Genomic DNA, 23305 nt, shown 5'->3' with positions numbered 1-23305 from the left:
TTAGTTTGAGATTATTTCTGCTACAACAATAAGAGAGAGAGAGAGAGAGAGAGGGGGGCTCCGATATGGTTATAAAACTGATGATGAAATTGATAATGATAATAATAATTAAGTTAAATCGTCTTATCATGTTCAACTAATGTGACAGGTGAATGAAATAATTAATTTTCTCAATTTCAATCGATTCTGTTTTACTTTTTAATTGATATTTTTTTCTTTAATCTACTTACAGTTCTTGGTGTATCAAGGGATACAGAGAGAGTAAGTAACACTTTCTTCTTTTCATTAAAACGATACCTACGACAATGTAAAAAAATAAATAACCACCTCATTAATCTTAGAATACATTGTGAAACTTCAGATACAAAATCATCACTGCATATCTGCATGTGCTGTATGGAATACACACTCAATGGATGGTATTAACACCCTCGGCGAAGTACAACGAAGAGCGATAAAATGGATCACAAACTAAGGTTACATAGAAGAAATAACAGACACCGATATGAAGATCCTTGGATTACAGCCATTCACTACCCGTAGACAACAGTTACAGCTCATTAACTTTTACATATATCACCACGGTCAAATTAACATTACATCTGAATTTCAGCCTAGTCTTTCGACACAACACATCCACTGACATACAATATTCCAGCCTCAAAAATATTTCACAGACAATCAAGTTTCTTCCCCAAAACAGCAAAGGAATGGAACAGCCTCCCAGAAGAATTTGTCAACGCGCCCATCATTGAAGCATTCAAAAAAATCTTATCCTTCAAACTAATGTATACAACAGAGCATCATTAATCGACAACATGATAGCGCTGGCTGCCTTAACCCGAAGAAGAATAAGTACAATTAAACTGCCTTTCAGATGATGGCATTTCTGGGTTAATAGCGGGATTGGATTATTAAGTGAAGATGCCAAGCTGATGGGTAGGGGGTGACACTGAAAATGTTTAGGTTTAGAGGAAAGGATTTTATAGCTTTGTTCATTAGTTTTTGAATATATTTTTCCAAAACAATTTTTTAAAGTGGTTCATCAGTCTTCAGGATCACAAACTCTGTAGAGCAGGAGTTTGTGGTGGTATTTGTAGTGTTACTCAGACTCGGAGAGTATCAATTGCTTGCTCTTCTTTGGAAATACTCATCTCTCATAAAGTACTTTCCATCAGATCTCATAGACCCAGCTATCGAATCTCTTATGGAGGATAGAGTGGCCAGGGAAAAGAAAAATCTTGTCTTAACTTAGGGCAAAGACCAACCCCTTTTCTTGTCTGCTTACTTAATTACTTTGGCCTTTCAGTCCTCTTGGAGCTTAGGCCATCAACAACACATCTCCATCGGACACAATTGTGGGCTACCTTTTCCATTTCCTTCTTTGCTTGTCAGACCAGTGGTTTATTGGGCTATTTAGAACCCCTCCCCCCCCCCCCCTCTTATAACAACAATTTTGTTAATTATTTCATTTTCCTTGAGGTCGTGTACAAAAGGTTCTATTTTTCAAATTCTCCATACTTCATTTGTATTTGCTTCTATCTTTATATAAATCAATGATAGGTTGCTCAAACTGCCTTCTGTGCATATGAATATTCAATAACAGGAAGCCAGAGTAAACATGACTGTCTTTATGTCAATATCATACACTCCAGCTGATGATAATATATAGCAACAGATTGACTTCTTTAAACTTACTCTCTCTTTCAATTTATTCCATACCATGTGTTTGAGAATCAATTTTTATATAATTTATTTCAGTTTTTTTTGGGTTTTTTTTCTTTCCCTCTTAAAATTAAAAAAAAAAAAATTCTCTTTTATCCTACAAACATGCTTTGCGTCAAGAAAATGTGTAATTTTGATTTGAAAAGTTAGTCTAAATTGGATTGGTCAGATTTTTTTTTATAAGTGTCTCTTCTATAAATAAATTTATCTTAACAGGTATCGTGAAACATGCTATTTTCTGCTCCCTGATTAATTTAAAAAAACAACTTGATTTCATGAAATTGCTCTGAGGATATGGATGCTCATTCAGACTGAGTAAATCAGTTTGTATGTAGAATTGTTGTTAATATATAAAGAAATTCTTACTCAACAGGTATGATCTTGGACACATTAAAAAAAGAATTGATTATAATATTTTTTGAGTAGGGTCCCATTTTGCAAATACTTGTTTTGGGTTTTCTGACCTCCCATGTTGGGCAAAGAGGTCACTAGCTGTGTCTTCTATCTCTCCAAGTCTGATTTCTCTTTTCACGTTGCTGTCTTGTCTTTTCCCCCTGGTCCTGGGGGGATCCTTAGCTTGGAGGCAGACAGTCAAATGCATTTTTATTGTAGTATCTGTTTTTGTTTGTTTTTGTTTGAGAGATATTATCTTTTTTCCCCTTGTAAATCATCTCTCTATATTTACTGTAAGACGCTTCAACAGTCGTAATGTTAATGACGCATGGTAACTTAGTAACTGAAACTGGCTCTAAACTATCGGAATAATGGCGGATGCCCTGATGAAATATTTCTCTGACGAGCATCCAGAGGAAAAAAACATGAATCTGATCATGTGTTGACTTTTACACATTCTGATCACAAGACATATGAGAAGTTCTAGCCAGCATGAAGAATAAAAAGTACAGATTTTCTTTGTTTAGAACCACGATGGCTGCTGTTGCTGAGCGACGTGACATCAGACTATTGAATCCAATTAACATTAGTTTTGATATATCTTGTACTTTGTAAACATTTGAGTGTACCCTTCAAAAGAATTCCTTGATTTTGTTGGAACAGGACTTTTAGGCAATGTCAAAACAGGCACATTGATGAGCTGATGGAATCTTTTGTTCTCTAAATGGACTGGTCCCCTTTGTATTACTTTTTCTTTGTTGCTTTTAGCTTCAGATCTACAATTTTTCCTCTTACTCTTATAATTTTTCTTTTCACTGGTGCTGAAATGACCTTATAGTGTTGCAAGCGCCATAAAACCCCTTAAAATTCTTTGTGAAAAATTGCAATACCATTGTTTCTTGTAAAGAAAAGGCATATGATAATAATGATCAATAGCATTTGTATAGAGCACAACCATGGCAATGTCGTGGTCTATGCGTTTTACATTGGCATTATTACACTTAATGCAGTGCCCTCCGTACTAAAGTCACACAAGATCTTGACAGCCTCAAAACTCTTGCCCAGGACCGTGACAATTAACAATATGGATGGAGAGAGCAGATATACTCATCAACTATGACTGAATCACACAGTTCTCAGCAAGCGTCATTCGGACTGCGAGGCTTACTACTACTATTACACTAAATCATACATTTGTAACAATGATCAAATATCACTCATACTGTCAATTGATACATAAATAAAACCAATTAGCACAATACAATTAAAGGCTCTGTGCAAGATATTTCTCATTGAATAAAATAAATATATTTTATTCACTTTAAAAATAATTAAAATGGAATGCTGGAAATACAAAATTAAGTGATAATTATAGTTATAGTTATTGTAAGACTGTATCAATCAATAGAATAGGCTTCAAATTTCCTTTTTTCCTTTCTCAATACTTCATTGCCGCCCACTGTATACTAAGTAAACTCTCTGTAATCCTGCTACAGGGTGAGTCTGACTTGCCGTACTTGGATCAATAAAATACTTTCTATATAATCTTGTAGAGGACAAATGGCAACAGGTTGTCCTTCTCTTGTCGTTTCCAATCATTTTAATTGAAAATTGACAAGCCTATCATTTCATACTGTACCTATATATAGATATATATTTGAGGTAGATGATTTTTTTTTAACAGGGGGGGGGGGGGGGGGGGGGGGGGGGGGGGGAGACATGAAGAAAGAAAAAATAGGGATAGGGAGAAAAGACAAATACACACACACATATGTATTATATATATATATATCTATATATGCATTAAAATGCATTTATTATAATATATATATATATATATATTATATATATATATATATATATATATATATATATATATATATATATATATATATATATATATATATATATATATATATATATATTACTATTACCAACACCACCACTATAAAACCAGCAATATCATTACCACATGCATGAAGACAACCATTATTATCACTATCACAATTTAAAAATGATAGCAGTGCCATCATCACAACTGCCACTCCCATTACTCACAAAAAAGACCCTCATATAAATATATTTATATATTAAATTTTGGCCAGACTGCGGCTGACTCCTGGGTTATTCCAATCTTCCCTTGGATTAGACCCTAGAGACAAATTTCCCCTGTGGGATGAATAAATGGGAACTTTATATTGAAACAAGTTTTCTAATACTATGATATACACCATTCTTGCATAACACCAGGAAGCTCAATTTTTGTAATAGATTGAAAGTAGTGGTATAAATCTAGAACTTTCAATGGTTTCGGTTTGAAAATAGTTTTGATTTGAACCTTGACTTAACAAAGGTTTCCATTTTATGACAATAGTTTTAAACTTTATTGTAATTTATCGCACAAATACCATTCACTTGTAACACATTAAATCCTAATACTTACTACATGATTAGAACAGAGATGATATTCTAGATTTAAAATTAAAAAAAAAAGGTACCGTTTGAAATCCTAGAATTAACAGATTATTTAAAATCCACGTTACCATGACCCTGATTTGAGGACACTTTTGAATGGGATAGACGGCTTGGTGTTGTATAGGTAAACATAATTTTAAATAGTAACTGGTTATCTTCTTTAGACGTCCGTAGTCAACTTTACTTTCATGGTTGGTTACATAATAATAATAATAAATCTTTATTGTCCTAAAAAAAAGTGGCAATTTGTCATTTGGTTACACATTTATAACAATACAATATTGACATAGACACACACACACAGGTGCACACTAGTAACATAGTAGTCATCGAAAAAAATAAAAACCCTCAAAAAACCGGCATCAACAACATCATCATCATCATCATCATCATCATCATCATCATCATCATCATCAACACCATCATCATCATCATCATCATCATCATCATCATCATCATCATCATCATCATCATCATCATCATCATCATCATCAACATGGTATACAGAGTATGAGTGTATGGCCTATGAGTATGATCTTGCTGGCTTGTCATTTAATCCAAAAATAATGGCACTAGGTGTGCTTCATTTATTTGGCTTTTTTTTTTTTTCCATCTGACAAAACTGTAGTAATCTTCAAAGCTGTAAGGCTGTGGAGCTGGGGTTTATTCCAGTTTCTGTGGCATTCAGCCAGGGTAAAATTGTTTGTTACCCTTTGCTTTGACTAAGATAGTAGTCTGTAGTAAAGTACTTTCCACCATATCTAACCCAATCACTGGTGGGTGAGTAAGGGAGGGGATGGGGGTTGCCAGAAAAAGTCATAATTGCAGACACGTGTTTCTAGTTGTGCATAAAACCCCATAATTTTTGTCTATTTTTATAAAGGCCACATTATTGTATGTAATGGTTGCTTGTAATTTTTACCATCTGGAGTCTCAGATATGAACAAGTGTAACTCTTGAAGCCAGGGAAGTTTGTAATATCATGGCTCTCGTGTGGTTTAGTTATTAGGGGAAAAAATATATCTTTTTGTGTTCATTGTACAAGAAATCGATTTAATGATATAGAAGGTTATGGCCCATCTTTATTTGCTCTTGATGTCTGCTGAGGAAATAGGCATTGAAGAAGATTCTATGAAACTGTAAATGGCATTTCATTTAGTATTTGTGTGTTTTAAATAATTTTTTTGTTGGGAGCTGTAATTCAAGAAGCAAAACAATGGTTGATAATATTTCCTCAAAATAAGATTAGTACAGAAAAATGAAACTAAAATAAAAGATTATTATTGTTATTGTTATTATTATTATTATTATTATTATTATTATTATTATTATTATTATTATTATTATTATTATTATTATTATTATTATTATTATTATTATGCTTGAATAGAGTAGATGTTACTGGAATTGATATGCATTGTTTTATCCACCCGACTATATCAAACTACGAAATAAAAATAAAAAATTTTAAAAAATTAAAAGTCTGACGATCCATCACCAAGTATACTGATAGCTATTTCAACTTTTGAACAGTTTGGAAAATTGAATAAGAATTTTATATTACTTGTTTTCAAAAACAGTTATGATTGTAAAATATAACTATGCCTGTCATTCATTCAGTTGTTTATTATTTTTTTCTCTTCCAGTCTGCAATCGTTAAAGCCTATAGAAAACTTGCCAAAAAATGGCATCCCGACATGCATCGGAAGAAGGTATGTTAATGTAATATTTATATAACTACTTTATTTCCCCCCAACCCCTTTACAGGAATGCTTGAGCTTTGAAAAAATTTTCTTTTTTTTTTTATATAGCGCAATATCCACTAAACATGCTCAAATCACTTTACAAAGGGTCCTAGACCAACAGCAATCCTCAAGTTTAATTTGATTTTGAAAGCCATTACTGTTGTGTTTAAATTTTTTATTTATTTGCTCATTGTAATGTTTTATGCTTAGTTTAAACAATTAGTATTCATGAATTAAACTTCTAACTGAAATACAATGATCAAGAAACTATCAGGTTTTGTTTGAATGTTTAAGAATGTTTCTATTTGCCCATTAAAAAAATAAATTCTGTTGCCCTTGGTATTGAAGTCTTGCAGTTGATTATTTTTTTTCATTTCAGGAGGACAAGGAGAAGGCGTCGGAAATGTTTCAGAAGATTGCAAATGCTTACGAGGTACAGTGGTTCTATTAAAGCTGCCAAATAGTCATTAGTTATTAAAAATCATTTTGTAAGTTGCTTAATTTAATGAAAATAATTCTAACTCAAATTATTAAAACTTTGTTGTCAGCCACTTATTTTAGAGATAGCTTGAAGATTTCAATCAGACTTTTATCCCACTCTTCACAAATTATAAATTTTGTCTCAGGATTGAATTCCTTTTTTTTTTTTTTTTTTGATCGTATGTTAGAAACCTATTTTTGATAATGCTAAATTTGCGATGAGCTGAAAGCCAAAGTTATTTATTTTAATTAATATAAATGTGTATAAATTTGAGGTCAGGAGATTTTTCTGATCTTGTTTAGTCAAGAGTCAAAGATCTTGTAATTTAGCCTTTTCATTTCACAACATTGAAGCATGTCATTTAATCCAATTTCTTTATAATGCATTTTTTTTTCTTCATGCTAAGAAATACTCTGTACCTTGAATATTTTAAACAAGCTTTGTGCATGAAAATTGTTGCAATTTTACCTTTTTAGCTTGATATGTTTAATGGAAAAGAAAACAAAATGACAAAACAAAACAATAAATGGATGAATAGTTAATTACATTTCGATCATTTAAAAAAAAAAGAGGATAATATTGAATTTCTTCGAAATATTATCTTCCAGATCCTGAGAGATGAGGAACAACGAAATGATTACAACTACATGTTGGACAACCCAGGTTGGTTATAGTGTCCTCGTTTGATTGATGTGTTAGGTCCTGTGTGTCCTCGTTTGATTGATGTGTTAGGTCGTGTGTGTCCTCATTTGATTGATGTGTTAGGTCGTGTGTGTCCTCGTTTGATTGATGTGTTAGGTCGTGTGTGTCCTCATTTGACTGATGTGTTAGGTCGTGTGTGTCCTCATTTGACTGATGTGTTAGGCCGTGTGTGTCCTCGTTTGATTGATGTGTTAGGTCGTGTGTGTCCTCATTTGATTGATGTGTTAGGTCGTGTGTGTCCTCATTTGATTGATGTGTTAGGTCGTGTGTGTCCTCGTTTGATTGATGTGTTAGGTCGTGTGTGTCCTCATTTGATTGATTTGTTAGGTCGTGTGTGTCCTCATTTGATTGATGTGTTAGGTCGTGTGTGTCCTCGTTTGATTGATGTGTTAGGTCGTGTGTGTCCTAAATTATAGGTTTTACGAATATCTAAGGATGAATATGGAGTTTTAATTGGGGTTTTTGTGATATACCAGTAGCCCATTTTCACAAGTCTCCTCCTCCCCCTCCCTTCCTAAAAAACAACAACAAAGCAACAAACAAACAAAAATTGTCAATTCAACTTATGCACTACAAGGACCACGAGAAACTAAAGCCAGATGGGCCTTTTATAGCTCTGCTGGTCTACGACTATGTGGTCATGTGGTATGACACTCGCTTTCGGATCAGAAGGTCCTGGGATCGAGCCTTGCTTGGTGTATAATTGATTCCTTGGAAAAGGCTCTTTACTCACATTCTCTCACTGTACTCAGGTGTAAAATGAGTACCTGGCTGTTAACAGGGTTGTCTCTGTCCGAAAAAATTATAATATCGCCTAACAGGCATCATGTCCCGTCCTACATGTTTAGTGTTGCTGTTGTCCAGGGACCCCTTGTAAAGCGCTTTGAACACATTGAGTGGATATCGCGCAATATGAAAGCTCAATTTAAAATTTTTTTTTGTACCTTTATTTATCGTTGCAAACAGAATATGATATTATTTTTTTTTTTTGAATAGTCATTACTATCAGACTTTTCTTTTAGATTCAAATGAATTCGATTGGTCAAAGTATTGAATGGAATTATTTTGTCAACTTTTCAGATGAGTACTATGCTCATTACTACCGCTACTACAGAAGGAGGATGGCTCCTAAGGTCGACGTTCGAATCGTTATTGCTGTCACCATCACTATTATTTCCTTAGTACAGGTACATTATTATTATTATTATTATTATTATTATTATTATTATTATTATTATTATTATTATTATTATTATTATTATTATTATTATTATTATTATTATTATTATTATATTAATTATTATTATTATTATTATTATTTAATTTTTTTTTGGAGTAGTGATCAATTCTTTATTAGTATATTATGGAGCATTAAAAATTTTTTTATTGTACATATGTAAATATTCATTTTAAGTAATAATGTCCATATTGTTGATTGATTTATATGAGGTTATTGAGGTTTTAATCAAATATATATTCTCATTGCAAGACTGTGATTCAAGAAATGCTAGAAAAGATGGCATTGTAAGACACTGATGTTTATCAGTGCTGATGGTTTTGCTCGGATCCGAGGAAATCATCGATTTTGGAGTCCAGAGGAGGAATTTCCTCCTTTTACAAATTACATTTTCTCGAAACAATGTGCTAGCAATGAGAGAGTTGATGTGTGGTGGAACACACAGGTGCAGTTTCCCACTCTCCAGAAGTTAGCTAGAGTATCAATGATAGTCTATCATCTCAATTGCTCTAAAAGTGGGGTTTAGTGCAGTAAAAATGGGGCTTAAAGGCAATCGTTCAACATTTTCCTACTTTTTCACTTTTTGTAACCATCAACACTGGTTTATGAATTTGAACACTGTTGGTTAATTAATATATTCATTAAAACCTATTTCCTCAGTATCTTGGTGCCTTGAGTAACTACAACTCTGCCATCAACTACTTGTGTAAGGACCAGAAGTATCGAATACGTGCCATGGAAATAGCCAAATCGGAGGGAAAGATCAACAAGGACAAGAAAAAACATAAGAAAAATAAGGTAATCCCATCTCCTCACCGTTTTTTAATTCAGGGTTGCTGGTTTTCCATTTGTTCATGGAATTCAGTAAGTTTTTTAAAAAAATGTCTGTTCATTTTCCAATCACTGGATGAGCGGAAGTCAAAAGCTTACGGAAGGTGGGCCGATTAGATAACAAACCTCCATCCAGTGAGCACCAGGATACGAGCCGATTTAAGTAAAATAGCACTTGACCTATTGTTATCCTTTATGATGTCATGTTATGTATTGAAAGTAAGTTCTTAATGTCTTTTTAATGGAGTTCAGTTTTCAGATAGGGGTCATTCGATGTGTTCACATATAAGTTCAGTAAATTTTTGCTCCCTAAATTGGCAACCCTGTTAATTTTATATTATTTTCAGTGTTTTTCTTACTTATTTACTGCCCTTTATGTCGGCTAGCTTATAAGACAGCAACAATGGTCCTCCACTTCTGTCTGTTCTGGGTCATTATTTGAGCTCTCCCCAAGCTGAGTCCAATGGTCTTAAGTTTGGCCTTTGCTGTTTGTCTCCATTTTTTTTTTGGTTGCCCATGCTTTGTTTTCCCCTCAAATGTCCAATGAAGAACATTCATAGCTGATGGAGCAGGGATGCCTCAGAATGTGTACAATAATGGTGTAAAATCATTTATTTATTAAAGTTTTATCTTTGCAGGATGAGGAACCATATTATCATGACGGAACACAATAATCGCTTTTTAAAAATCATTTTTTTAGCTGGTTTTTTAAATTTTTTTTTATGAAGATCTTTGAGGTGTTTGATTTTATTAAGTTCTTATAGATTCAGAATGAGGGACTATGTTGTCATGATGGAACAAATTCACCAATAACTCAACATTTTTACTTATGTTTTTTTATGAAGATATCCAAGATGTTTTGATTTTTAAAAAGTTTATGTAGATTGCAGCAATCTTTTAACGATGTGTTGAAATCATAAAATTTTTGTATCTTTAAGATCTGTGTTGTGTCTTTATAGTGTATAGTGTTTTAAACCAGTTTTTAAAAAACAAAAAACAAGTCAATGATTTAGTCCTAGTCGGGTACAACAGTTTCATGCTTTGAATTCAAAAAGTTTTTTGTTTGTTTTTTATTTTTTATCACTGATCCTTGTTGCACTTTCTCAGGAGGAAGCCAAAGAAGAGGAGGAGGCTATAATAAGACAGATAATCGAGAACAAGATGGATATAAGGTAGGATTTATTTATACGTTATAACCAGATTGGTATAACAAAACGTTTTGTTCTGGATTTAAGTGTTTATCCGTTGCCTTGGTGTCCGGAAGTAAATTTTCTCTCCCCGTGTCCTCTCAAAATCAATGAAAAATAGATAAAGCGTAAGCAAAAAAAATACCAAAAAAAAAAAAAAACAAACAAAAAACCACCATCCACACAAGGATTTACCTCATTTGTGCATTCTTCTATGCTATTCCTTGATGATATAAATGAGGCGAGGCTCTGATTGCGTTTGATCATTTCAGAATAAAATGATTTTTGTTGGGACTTTAATTCTGTCTTTTCTGCCCTCTTGATTTTTATTTTTTTTTAAATAAAAAGTTTTTGTAAACGAAATGGCAATAACTCTATGTTGTCTTCTGGGTTGAATTGTCTCTGTGACTTTTTAACGCAAGGGTCAATATGAATAACAATTTTAAGAAAAAGTTAATATGAATTAAGAATCTTGATAAATGGCATGTATTTAAAATTAGAATATTATCCTTTCCTAATGCCAAAGAATGTAAATAATCCTGTCTTTTGACATGGAGATTTTTACTTTCAGATGTACTTATTTATTTATTTTTTGTTCTCATTCATGCTTTACCAGAGGTGGCTACAGTAAACCAAAGTACACAGATGTATTATGGGTTCAGCTGGTGATGATACCGTACTACATATTTGCATACATTTACTGGTGGTTCCGATGGTTGTGGAAGTTTACTATAAAGCAAGAGGAATATGGAGAAGAGGAGAAATTATATTTGATACGAAAATATTTAAAATTAAACGAGTCCCAATTTAATGTAAGTATTCCTAATCCAATGCACTATTAAATTTATCTTATCGCAGTTATGTCTCTCTAATCCGAACACCTCAGTTCCCAGCATTTTGTCTGGATTACAGAGACATCCTGATAGTGGAATCAGACCCTAAAGTGTACAAGTAAAGTGGGAGAAAAAAACATTGCATAACATTGCACAATCCTCAGTCTAAATTCACTTTGTTGTTGTTGTTATTTTTGATAAAGAGGATACCCATATTTTTTATCTGTATCAGTTAAATTAAAGCTTAAATAATGCATTTTTATTGTTATTATATATACACTCTCAATGGGTGTATATTGCGTACAAAATTATTTTTAATGAACTCATTGTCACGTCATTATAAATTTCTCTTAATTTAGATTTATCAAAAAAAAAAAGAAAAAAAAAAAGGAAAAGAAAAGAACAAAATTATGAAAAAGAAAATTATTCTTAGTTTCTAAAATTTCTCAACCTTATCACCTACGATCCCTTTTAAGAAAATAGAAAATGATGTATCATACATACACACACATAAAGGCTCATAGTGGACATGTCACTGATAAGCCTCATAAATATTCAAATGATATGATATTTATAAAGATATAGACAGTAAAAACGTTTGTATGTATTTATTTTATTAACAGGCTTTGGAAGAGCATGAAATTGAAGATTATCTACTCCATAACTTATGGATAAAGAAAAATTTTGATGTAAGTACACTTTAAAAGCCTGTAATATTGTTCCTTGATAATATTAATGTAATAGACATTTGTGTCAGGCACATTATATCCTTAGGAAGGGATGCATTGATGATAATTAGGTATATAAATTTTTTTTTTTACAATTCCAAAATAATCTTGTCAAAAGTAAAAAATTAACGACAGGCCTTCAAGCTCTTTATAACGACTGCCATAGCTAATGATTGTTTTGGATTTTGTGGTAATCTATTCCAGACGCCAAGACCAAAGTATGATATTTATCTTTTATTTCATTATATTCCGTGCCGGTTAATCTTCGAATACTTGATTCAGCAAGCTTTTACGTCTGATGTTTTATCGCCAGCTTATAACTATTACTGGATATCCAAGTCCTTAAGTATTTAAATTTGTTATTAATTTTATATATATTCTTTGACTGAAACAGTTCAGTAGTGCTTCAATTTTTTTTTAAATTTACAAATTTAATTTGAAATACTAAGTGTTATCTTTAATCTATGTATCATTTATAATGTTTTTTAAAGGATAATTTTAATCTTTAGACTAATTTTTGAATTTTGTAAAAAAAAAGTTTTCTTGATTTTGTTCCAGGTTTGGAAGGCGAAAAAAGATGAAGAGATGAAGATAAAATTAGCAGAAAATGGCAGATACAAAATGTACAGAAGGTTTATGAAGAGAGGCGGCGCTGGACAAATTACCTTTGGACCAGATTAGAGTTCAGATTTGAAATAGAATACATTAACAATCGTTCATATATTTGTCTTTTTCTTTGGTCATTTTTAAATGACAAAATTCCAGTGTCTTATGAGATTAACATTAACATTAACATTTTAAGTGCTTGAAATGAGCGATATTTTTATGTTGTTGTTTTTGTTTTTGTTTTCAATTGGAAACGACCAGGACCACGAGATGTTTCACCCATTTTTTTATATTCAGGAGGTTTCTCTTTGGTCAGGTTGAATTTGTTGCTATTTATATCATCTGTTTATTTTTCTCAGGTGCTACTTTCAATTATGTCGGGAAACTGTTTTTAGAATAATTCATTTATTAGATCAGAGTTGCGAGCATTGTCTATTTTCCAGGACAACTTATGATGTATTTTGGTTTTATCCTCAAATTTTTTTTTTTTATTTTGAAAAATATTATATTCTGTGACTACAGGTATCAATATTTTTCCCCCCCCTTAACAACGGCAAAAAAAAATAAAAATTTGCCACTGCGTTTTTGGAGATAATTTCTTTGCTACATTCAAAGCTTTATTTCAACTTACGTACTTGGCAATTTGCTTTTTGAATGTTGAAAATTCATCCACAAATAAAATAGATGATTCAACAGTCCTATCAGATTTGCCCTTAATTAAGTTAAAACAAATTTACAACTGTAGTCATTAGCATAACTGAATGTGGAATTGAAGAATGAAAGAGGGTAATTGTGTTTTAGACATATCAGATGAAAGTAACTACAAATTCATAGCTTATGCAGTTCTATAGCAGTATCACAAATGATGCTCACGAAGTCTGAAGATTCAATACATATGATGTAAGGAAAAGTGAAATTGGACAATAATGTTATGAATAGTACAGAAGCTGTCAGGGAAGTGTGATTTAATCATGGTTAGGATAGTCACCACACTACATTACAAAAATAGCTAGTGCTCTTTGATTTTATAAAATAATGATAGTTTTATATTCACAATATGAACTGCGTTAATTAAGTGACTTAAAAAACAAACTGATGATTATGGAAACAATATACGATGATAGTTGAATCCCTGTTGCTATATTGAAAAAATAGCAACTGCTTGTTAACCATTTGCCAGATTTAACGACCTAGCTACCAATTCATTGCAGGGTGGACATGAAGGTTAGGGGAGGGGGGGGGGGGGGGGGAAGAAAATGCATTACCAACTGAGCTATTGGAAGCCCTGTTGGATCAAGAAAAAAAAAAGACCAAATTACATTGTAAAATTTGACTTAAAAAAAAAGAAGTGTATATCTTGTCTTGTTATCAAGCTCTTCTCTCGTCTTTATTGGTTTAGGAATAATTTGCTCAAAAACCCGAAAAGCCTTATTTCCACAAGTTGCAGTGTTTTCCTTGAATTGCAGTGGCTTCCACAGATTGCAGTGCCGTGATCACAATGTATCGCACATATGGTTTTTGTTTTGCAGTGGCCTAATATTATTAGATTCAAAGTTTTGGTCATTTCATCAACTAATACTGGGTGGGGTTCCTGACCTCCTATAGTAGGCAGGGAGGTCACTTACTGTGTCTTCTATACCCCTACATCTGTTTTCAAACTTGCTTTTTGTCATTGTCTTGGAATGAGATTACTCAGTTTTGTCCTTTCCCTTGTCAGAGTCCTGAGATGGAAACTGTCAAATGTATATTTAAAGTTTTGAGAGATGCTAATTTTTATCCTTGTAAATCATCTCTCTGTTATGTATTGTAATATTTGTTGTTTTGAATGTGTAAGCATTTGAATGTGTTCCTCTTGATGAGATCCTGTGCTTGTCGCTGAATGAGACTTCTAGGTGATCTCAAATTATTCACAATGACAGTATGCTCCTGGAATCAAAATCTACTTCCTATTTGTACAATTCCCCTTTTGTCTTCCTTTTCTTGTGTGCTCTTAATTGTATTTCTAGAATATTTAAAAACTTATCCCATTTTCCTCCTTTTTACTGGCACTGAAATCACCTAAATTTGTCGCAAGTGCTGCAAAACCCTTAAAAACAAACACAAAAACAAATATCAACAAATAGTGTGGTGTCATAATTTTTAAAGTATCTCACATGCAAACTTGTTGCCACAAGAAATCTGGTCACTGCCATGACTTGTAATAAGACCAACGATTTCTAACAGTGTTTATTAACTCACTCCATCTCAGAGATTTTTGCTACTTTTCAAAATTGGAAGAAATGTATTAAAAATGAGCATGTACATAGATAGTTTTATTCAACTATCAATAACATGCAAAAACTAAAAACATTAGCTTTTATACTCTGCCTATATTTTATCTCAGAAAAATTAAATAAATAGGCATGGGGTAAAAGTAACCCGGGTAAACTACAGATATAGTCGGTGTTAGGGTTTAGTGAGTTAATGTTTTTGAAACCAGTTGCTTGCCAGTTTGGTATTTGACATATTCGCATATTCATCTGTTTTCATAAATAACAAACTCTTACATTTCCTTTACAATGAATGGAACTAAAAATTGAATGACGAATGCTTGCCCTTCGGTTTGAGTTAAAAAGGGAGAAAAAAAAATCAACAAAATTACAGTATTGTTTTTCCGCACTAACATTGGCTTTTATGCATGCCAAGTGCTTAAAGTACTGAAAAACTTATATAGTAATTAGGCCATTTTTCCGACTAAAGGCGTGATACAAATAATAATTAAGACACTCCTGAAACCTCACTTCACCACAATAAAATGTCCATGCCAGTGTAACTCCCATTTTTATGGTATTTACCTCATTGTGGTTGATCATTGGCGCTAATGGCAATGCTTCGTTTTCATTGCAATATGATTGTTGTTAGTATGAATATCTCATTCACCCTGATAGGTATTTAAAATTCTAACACGAGAAGGATGTTGGTTAAAATAAAACAACTTATACCTTAGACATATTATTCCAACTTTTATTAAAAATCTCCCATCCCCAATTGTTAAAGCTGATTACATTGTTTTTTGTTTTTTCCCTTTGCTTTTTTTCTTCACATTCATGACCCAAGACTTACAGTACAGCTGCTGACATTCACTGCTTTAATTAAGGTTCTATTTTTGTCAGGGTCAATATCCTTCATTTAAACGAGTCATTACTGGTAAGAGGGTTGTAATTACGGTACTAATACTACAAAGTGCCCCGTTCCCCTCTACTCATCTTCTTCCGCTCTTTAACCTCCGACCCTTTTCTTTGCCCATTACATTTGATCCGTATGGTTAATCCATTTCCCTGCTTTTTGGGTTTTTTTTTTTTAAATCACCACTTGTATTTCTTTTAAGACATGCGTCTTACTGAAGCGTGCTACCAATAAACAGAGCTGCCAACTTCGGTTTTGCTGCTGGGATGATGCTTACAAAAGTAATATGACTACATGATGATCATTAATGGTCCATTTTACAAATTTCTATTGAATTTTATCACAAAGACTTTCAATTCTTATTGCCTCACTATTAATTTTGATGCATCAAGACTGATATAAGGCTCCTTGTAAGTTTGAATATTCCTAATTCTTGACTGAAATAAGAAGATGCATCAGAGTTTTTGGAGTGAGAATGATAAAAATGTTTGGGGAAAACAAGTATTTTTGTGAGCTTTTGGCCTTAGAAAAATAGTCCTGATTTGAAAGTAAAAACCCAGACTGTTAACTCAATCATATTTTACTAAAATTATGACTTGGAGCTCGGCGTGCATCGCCTTTGCTTATTTTTTAAAAGTTTGATCTGAAAAATTGGGAGATAGGTCTCCATTGTTTTTTCTCTACCCTGATTTTTAAGGATATTATTTTGCTGATGTAAGAGTTGTCAGATTGTATAATTGAAGCCTTTGTATATTTGGTCACAAAAACTGTAGATTTATATCTGAGGATGTTTTTGTCTGAATGTTTGTAGGTGTGATGGAATAACTAACAATTATCATGGTGATCTATCCTGTCTTCTAGGTTACATAAAGGACTAAAGTCGCATATTTGCCAATGTTGTTTCCTAGTTTTGTGATAATGGCAAGTCTCAATCATAGAAATCTGGCATATAAAGCGAGTAGGGATTCGATACTGGTGTCTCACACAAACTGAACTGATAATAGATCTCTCTGTGTTTTAACTTCCATCTGTTGCCAGGTATTCATAATTATATGACATTGAGCAGGACAATATTGTATTACTGTGGGACTCATTTTGGGATTTGGATGGAAGATGTGCGTGTGCGACTGAGATGAAAAAACCCCCAGATTATGGCATATATATCTCAAAGGCAACTATAATCCACCATAAAATAACCTTCAGCTTCAATTTTCTAAGCAAACTCGGTGTTACATGTGTATGCAGTGTTCATCTCAGTCAGGGCCAAAGTCAAAGCATTTGTTAAACATAATATATAAGATTAGATTCATTTGCAATTATCAGATTTGTGTTTTTAACAAATGATTACTTAAAAACTGCCACAATGGTATTATGGTTAATTCAGGATTTCTTTATACTGTCATCTGCATTTTTTGCGGCCGCAAATGGCAATTTTCGGCCGCAAATATCAGGGCGATCCGCAAATTTTGGCAAATTTCCCAAAATTGGCAAATCGTGGCAAATTTTGGGAAAATTGACAAATCGCGTGGCAAATTTTGAGAAAATAAAGAAGCGAAAACAAAATAACGAAAAAAAAAAGTGCGAAACTTGAGAAATGTTGCAGCTTTGCCTGGGCCCACAGAAGTCTGTGCCTGGGCCCAAACTAAGGGAAGCTACTCTCTACGGATAATGATCCTTTAAAATCTTTGTAACAACGCTATTCATAATGTAGCCTCCTTAAATGTAATAAATTGTCTTTTATAATTTTTTTTCTGTATCGCGTGTTAATTTTTACTGAAACGCTTAGTTCTCCTCGGCTAATTTTTTGGCAAATTTTGGTCTTTTTGGCAAATTTCTTGGCAAATTTTGGGGTTTTTTTTGGCAAATTTTGGCAAATTTTAGGTCCCAATTTGGCAAAAAATGCAGATGACAGTTTATATATGCATTATATGCAAATGACATATGATCTGTTATCACGTTACTATTATTTATTCCAATTTAAATATTCATACTTGTGATCGTCACTTATATATTTTTTTTAACGTTTGGAGTTGGAAAAGTGCTCACTAATATCAGGGTTGGGGATTTGCTGGCTAGCTGGGGTTCCTTTGCCTTTAAATATGTTGTCCTCTTTTATCTGTCCTTGTGTCCTTGTCCTGGGGTGAGACCATGAGACTGAGACAATTATTTTTTTTAACTTGTGACCGGAGTGGATGCGTAGTCGAAAAGAACCCATCATTGCTCAATGGTTTGTTTGTTTTTTTTTTATATTGTTAACGATTTCTTGCAGTCTTTGGAGTATCCCATGTGTTTTTTTTTTTTTTCTTTCTGGTTCTCAATATGACAGCTTTCTGACTGAGTACCGTCTGCTAGCAATGTCATCTGATTTTGAAGCTTCTGTTTTCTGTGTTGTTTAGCATTTTTCTTTTTTTTTTTTCTTTCACGGATTCTAATAAATATTTTTAATGACAACGCCATTTCATCATTTTGTCATCAGACAGCTGTTCTAAGGATACATAACAAATGTTGGCATATTGTCCTTTTTTTTAAATTCAGCGCACTGATTCTATTTACCTCACTGGGTGAACTTCCTGACCTCCCAAAGTGGGCAGGGAGGCATTTACTGTGTCTTCTACCCCCCCCCCCCCTAAAAGTGTTTCCAACGTGCTTTCTGTCTTTGTCTTGGAATGAGGAGATTACTTGGTTTGCCCTGGCCCTGGCTGTGAGGGAAACAGTCAAATGTATAGTTTTGGGAGATGATACTTATTTTCTTGTAAAGCATATCTCTGCATTGTATTATTTTTGTTTTACATATATATGATTTGTAAATATTTGAGTTCGCATGGGTGTACGATCCGATAGTGATGTCGTTTCTTCTTCTCTTTACTAGCCTATCCTGCTTCTTTGGTTTGTGATTGTATTTTTGACAGGGGATATTTTTTTTTCTGTAAATCTTCTGCCTGTTTGTTCTTGGTTATTTATAATTTAGCTTATGATATCTTTAGGTTATGATTTTGATTGACATTTGTACTATTTTTGTTAGATTGCTTGTTTTTTTTGTTTCAGCGGTCTCTCATATAACCTCAATTGTGTTGGAAGAGACCTAAAGCAACAAACAAACAAAAAAAAAAAAGTGTTTTCCTCTTAGTGGTGACATTTGCTTATGTCAGGAAGAGACATTTAGGTGATATCAAACAAAGTAAGTTAATAGTGTGCTCTTGGAATCTCCATCGGTTCCCTATTTGAAGTAATTCCCCTTTGTCTTCCTTTTTCTTGGGTACTTTAATTGTACTTTGTAACTTTTCACTATCCCATTTTCTTTCTTTTTCTGGCGCTGATATGATCTTAATGTGTTGCAAGCGCCGTAAAACTCTTAAAAACAAAAACAAACAACTATTTATCTCACCTCTATCACTTTCCTCCGCTGCCTCTCTGTACTGTTCTCTACTATCAAACTGTTATAATTCTTATAATTATAGCAAATATGGTACAGGGTGTTGAGAAAGTTTATAAATCACGCACGCACGCACACACACACGCACACACGCACACACACACACACACGCACACACACATGGAGTAACTACAACATGTTACACTATAATGACATTAATGCCCAGCATCTGTGAAGAGCTCCAAGCCAAAGGTTCACATGTCACCGGAAGTACTTTTAATAAAATGTTTTTCAGGGCTTTCCAATGAAAATTGGAATTTCCCCATTGTATGATCGTTTGTTTATTTCTTCATACTTTCACAACATTTTAAAGTAAAATTTGCACCTTAAACATTTTGATTTCATTCTTTATTTCGAGGTCACTACAAACGTTGAAATGACGTTTAGTAAACTTTGTAGCCGTTTTTCTCAAAACCCTTTTTCTACCGATTATCTACTTTAGACTTGGGACAATTTTTAACATTTATTTTTTTGTTGTCATGAAATAAACGTCGAAATATAGAGTACTTTCTATTCCTTTACACCTTACCATGATCCTCAATTTTCTGTAATAAGCAACATATGGGCCATTTCCCAGCTTGATGACTGATAACAGATAATACCTGATTTTAATAGTCATGGCTTACTTAATCGGGTAAAAATCATTAGCACACTGCCCTGGAGCAATTTTATAATCGCACCTTGTGTGTAGTGTGTTGCCGCAACGTGTAACAAAACAAATTGTTTTTTTTTATTGACCAGAATTTGTTTTTTTTTTTAACCCGACACGTCATAGAAGTATTGGGAAATGTAAATGTTGCTGCTCGAAGTTCGAAGTTCGAAGAAATAAATAACAATGTGAAATTGAATGTAAGCTTCAATTTAATCTACGAAAACAGATAAAATGGACGTTTCGGGTTTCCCCTTTATCAACAAAACAGGATGAATGAAACACTACAGACGATTGAGACGATTATTTATCTCATTCGTCTGTAGTGTTTCATTCATCCTGTTTTGTTGATACCGGGGAAACCTAAAACGTCAATTTTATCTGTTTTCGTAATTAAATTGAAGCTTACATTCAATTTCACATTGTTATTTATTTCTTAGAGGTATTGTCACCTAAAATGATCAGTGATCTTTTTTTTTTTTCTCCCTTGATTTTAAAACATTTTGTTGTAACATTTTGTCACAACAGATATTTTAAAGAATTGTTGTACTGTTACAGTCCCCTCTCTCTCTCTTCTTTCTTTCTTTCTCTCTCTCTCTTTCTTTCTCTTTCTCTTCTCTCTCTCTTCTCTCTCTCTCTCTCTTCTTTTCTCTCTCTTCTCTCTCTCTTTCTTCTCTCTCTCTCTCTCTCTCTTCTCTCTCTCTCTCTCTCTCTCTCTCTTTCTTTCTCTCTCTCTCTCTCTCTCTCTCTTCTTTCTTTCTTTCTTTCTCTCTCTCTCTCTCTCTCTCTTCTCTCTCTTCTTCTTCTTTCTTTCTTTCTTCTTCTCTCTCTCTCTCTCTTCTCTCTTCTCTCTCTCTCTCTCTCTCTCTCTCTCTCTCTCTCTCTCTCTCTCTCTCTCTCTCTCTCCCTCTCTCTCTCTCTTTTTTTTTCTCTCACTCTCGCTCCCTCTCTCATTTTTTTAAACTATGGATTTCATCCATTCATGAATACAGGAGTACAAGATCGCCGCTATTTCGAATTCTGAATAATAATTAATATCATCATCATCAGCCTCATCGTCATTATCATCATCATCATCATCATCATCATCATCATCATCATCATCATCATCATCATCATCGTAGTTATCATTATTGTTATTATAATCATTAGCATTACCATTATTATTATAATTATTATTATTATTATAATATTATTATTTATTATTATTATTATTATTATTATTATTATTATTATTATTATTATTATTATTATTATTATTATTATTATATTATTATTATTATTATTATTATTATTATTATCTACGTCATTACCATTGTTTTCACACTTGTTTTTGTTTTTATTGCCGCATAATTTTTTATTTTCTTTGGGAGAGGACTGATATTAATATTTATTTGCCATGGTATTGTGTTTGTTGAGAGTGTATACATTCATGAATGAAAGGGAAATAACACGCTGAATGCGTCTATTGAATTTTAAAATGCTGTGTCTGAATGACATGAGAATGAAAAGTACGATGATGCGCATGCGTGTGATAGTGAAGATAAACAATTTGATGAATCGGGTTGTATGTATTCAAATAAAAGAAGTGATACGAATACGATGTCCTGCATTTCTTTTTATTTGATTTTAGATTGTTTATCATTTTGACTCCCTGGGTGGGGTTCCTGACCTCTCATAGTGGGCAGGAACTGGGTGGGGTTCCTGACCTCTCATAGTGGGCAGGAACTGGGTGGGGTTTCTGGCCTCCCATAGCGGGCAGGGAGGTATTTACTGTGTCTTCTATCCCCTTATATCTATTTTCCAACATGCTTTCTTTCTCTGTCTTGGAATGAGATTACTTGGTTTTGTCCTGGCCCTGTTCGGAGTCCTGGCTGGGAGGGAAACAGTCAAATGCATAGTTATTGTTTTGGGAGATGATATTTTTTTTTCGTTGTAAATCATCTCTCTGTTATGTATTATTGTATTTGTTATTTATGTATAATGTAAGCATTTGAGTGTATTCCTCTTTGTTGGATTTTGTGCTTGTGTCCGGATGAGACTTATAGGTGATCTCAAACTAAGTACATTGGTGGTTTGCTCTTGGAATCTACATCTGATTCCTATTTGTTCTTAATTCCCCTTTGTCTTACTTTTTCTTGGGTGCTTTAATTGTAATTCCAGAACTTTCTACTATCCCATTTTCTTCCTTTTTACTGGCGCTGATATGACCTAAATGTGTTGCAAGCGCCGTAAAACCCTTAAAAACAAAAACAATAGTGGGCAGGAAGGCACTTTACTTTGTATTATATACCCCTGTTTCTGTTTTCCAACATGCTATCTGTCTTTGTCTTGGAATGAGATTTCTTGGTTATCGTCCTGGTCCTGGCTGAGAGGGAAAAAGTCAAATGTATAGATAGTTAGAATTTTGGGAGATGATATTTTTTTCCTTGTAAATCATCTCCCTGTTATGCACTCTATTATGTTTTATGTATGTATTATATATGATTTGTAAACATCTGAGTGTATTCCTCTTAGTGGGAACCTGTGCTTGTGTCTGGATGAGACCTTTAGGTGATCTCAAACTAAGTACTTTGATAGTGTGCTCTTAGAATCTACATCTGTTTTCCTATTTGAACCCGTTCCTCTTTGTCTTACTTTTTCTTGGATGCTTTAATTGTAATTCTAGAACTTTTTACTATCCCCTTTTCTTCCTTTTTACTGCCGCTGATATGACCTCAATGTGTTGCAAGCGCCGTAAAACCCTTAAAAACAAAAACATTTTGACTCCCATTGTGGGCAAGAAGGTTACATCTGGGTGTGGTCTTTGACCTCCCATGGTGGCCAGGAGGTCACGCTGCGTCTTCAATCCTCTTATATCTGTTTTCTAAGTTGCTTTCTGTCTTTGTCGTGGAATGGGTTTACTTGGGTTTATCCTAGCCCTGGCCAGAGTCCCTGACTGTGAGGGAAACAGACAATTGTCTAGTTATAGTTTTGGGAGATGATATTTTTTCTCCTTGTAAACCATCTCTCAGTTACGTATTGTTTTAAGTGTTTTGAATGTATAATGTACGCATTTGAGTGTTGTCCTCTTAGTGGGATCCTGTGCTTGCGTCTGTTTGTACCATTCCCCTTT

The 23305-nt window shown here is 33.4% G+C and overlaps 1 protein-coding gene across 2 annotated transcripts in view; it reads left to right on the top strand.

Moving 5' to 3' along the window:
• The window catches only part of LOC144977976 (dnaJ homolog subfamily C member 25 homolog), a 21268-nt gene extending 1459 nt beyond the window's left edge, over positions 1–19809 (top strand). The window contains exons 2-12 of one of the 2 annotated variants that reach the window (XR_013646441.1): positions 233–261; positions 6240–6305; positions 6718–6771; positions 7428–7482; positions 8602–8708; positions 9419–9556; positions 10697–10761; positions 11393–11588; positions 12233–12298; positions 12896–13496; positions 18742–19809. Coding sequence is in view for 1 of the 2 variants with exons in the window: in XM_078923384.1 (XP_078779510.1) it covers positions 233–261; positions 6240–6305; positions 6718–6771; positions 7428–7482; positions 8602–8708; positions 9419–9556; positions 10697–10761; positions 11393–11588; positions 12233–12298; positions 12896–13018 (899 nt within the window). In the remaining variant the exon portion in view is untranslated. Of the gene's footprint in view, positions 1–232; positions 262–6239; positions 6306–6717; positions 6772–7427; positions 7483–8601; positions 8709–9418; positions 9557–10696; positions 10762–11392; positions 11589–12232; positions 12299–12895; positions 17687–18741 lie in introns of those variants that run through there. The other variant, XM_078923384.1, reaches the window with a different exon arrangement.
• The last annotated feature ends 3496 nt before the right edge of the window (positions 19810–23305 follow it).

This window comes from Berghia stephanieae, chromosome 8, assembly GCF_034508935.2.
Source record: "Berghia stephanieae isolate SIO BIC M18660-M18661 chromosome 8, UCSD_Bste_1.3, whole genome shotgun sequence".
NCBI classification, from domain to species: domain Eukaryota; kingdom Metazoa; phylum Mollusca; class Gastropoda; order Nudibranchia; family Aeolidiidae; genus Berghia; species Berghia stephanieae.
Note: the sequence above shows the minus strand (reverse complement) of the source record. Positions and strands in the feature narration are given on the sequence as shown.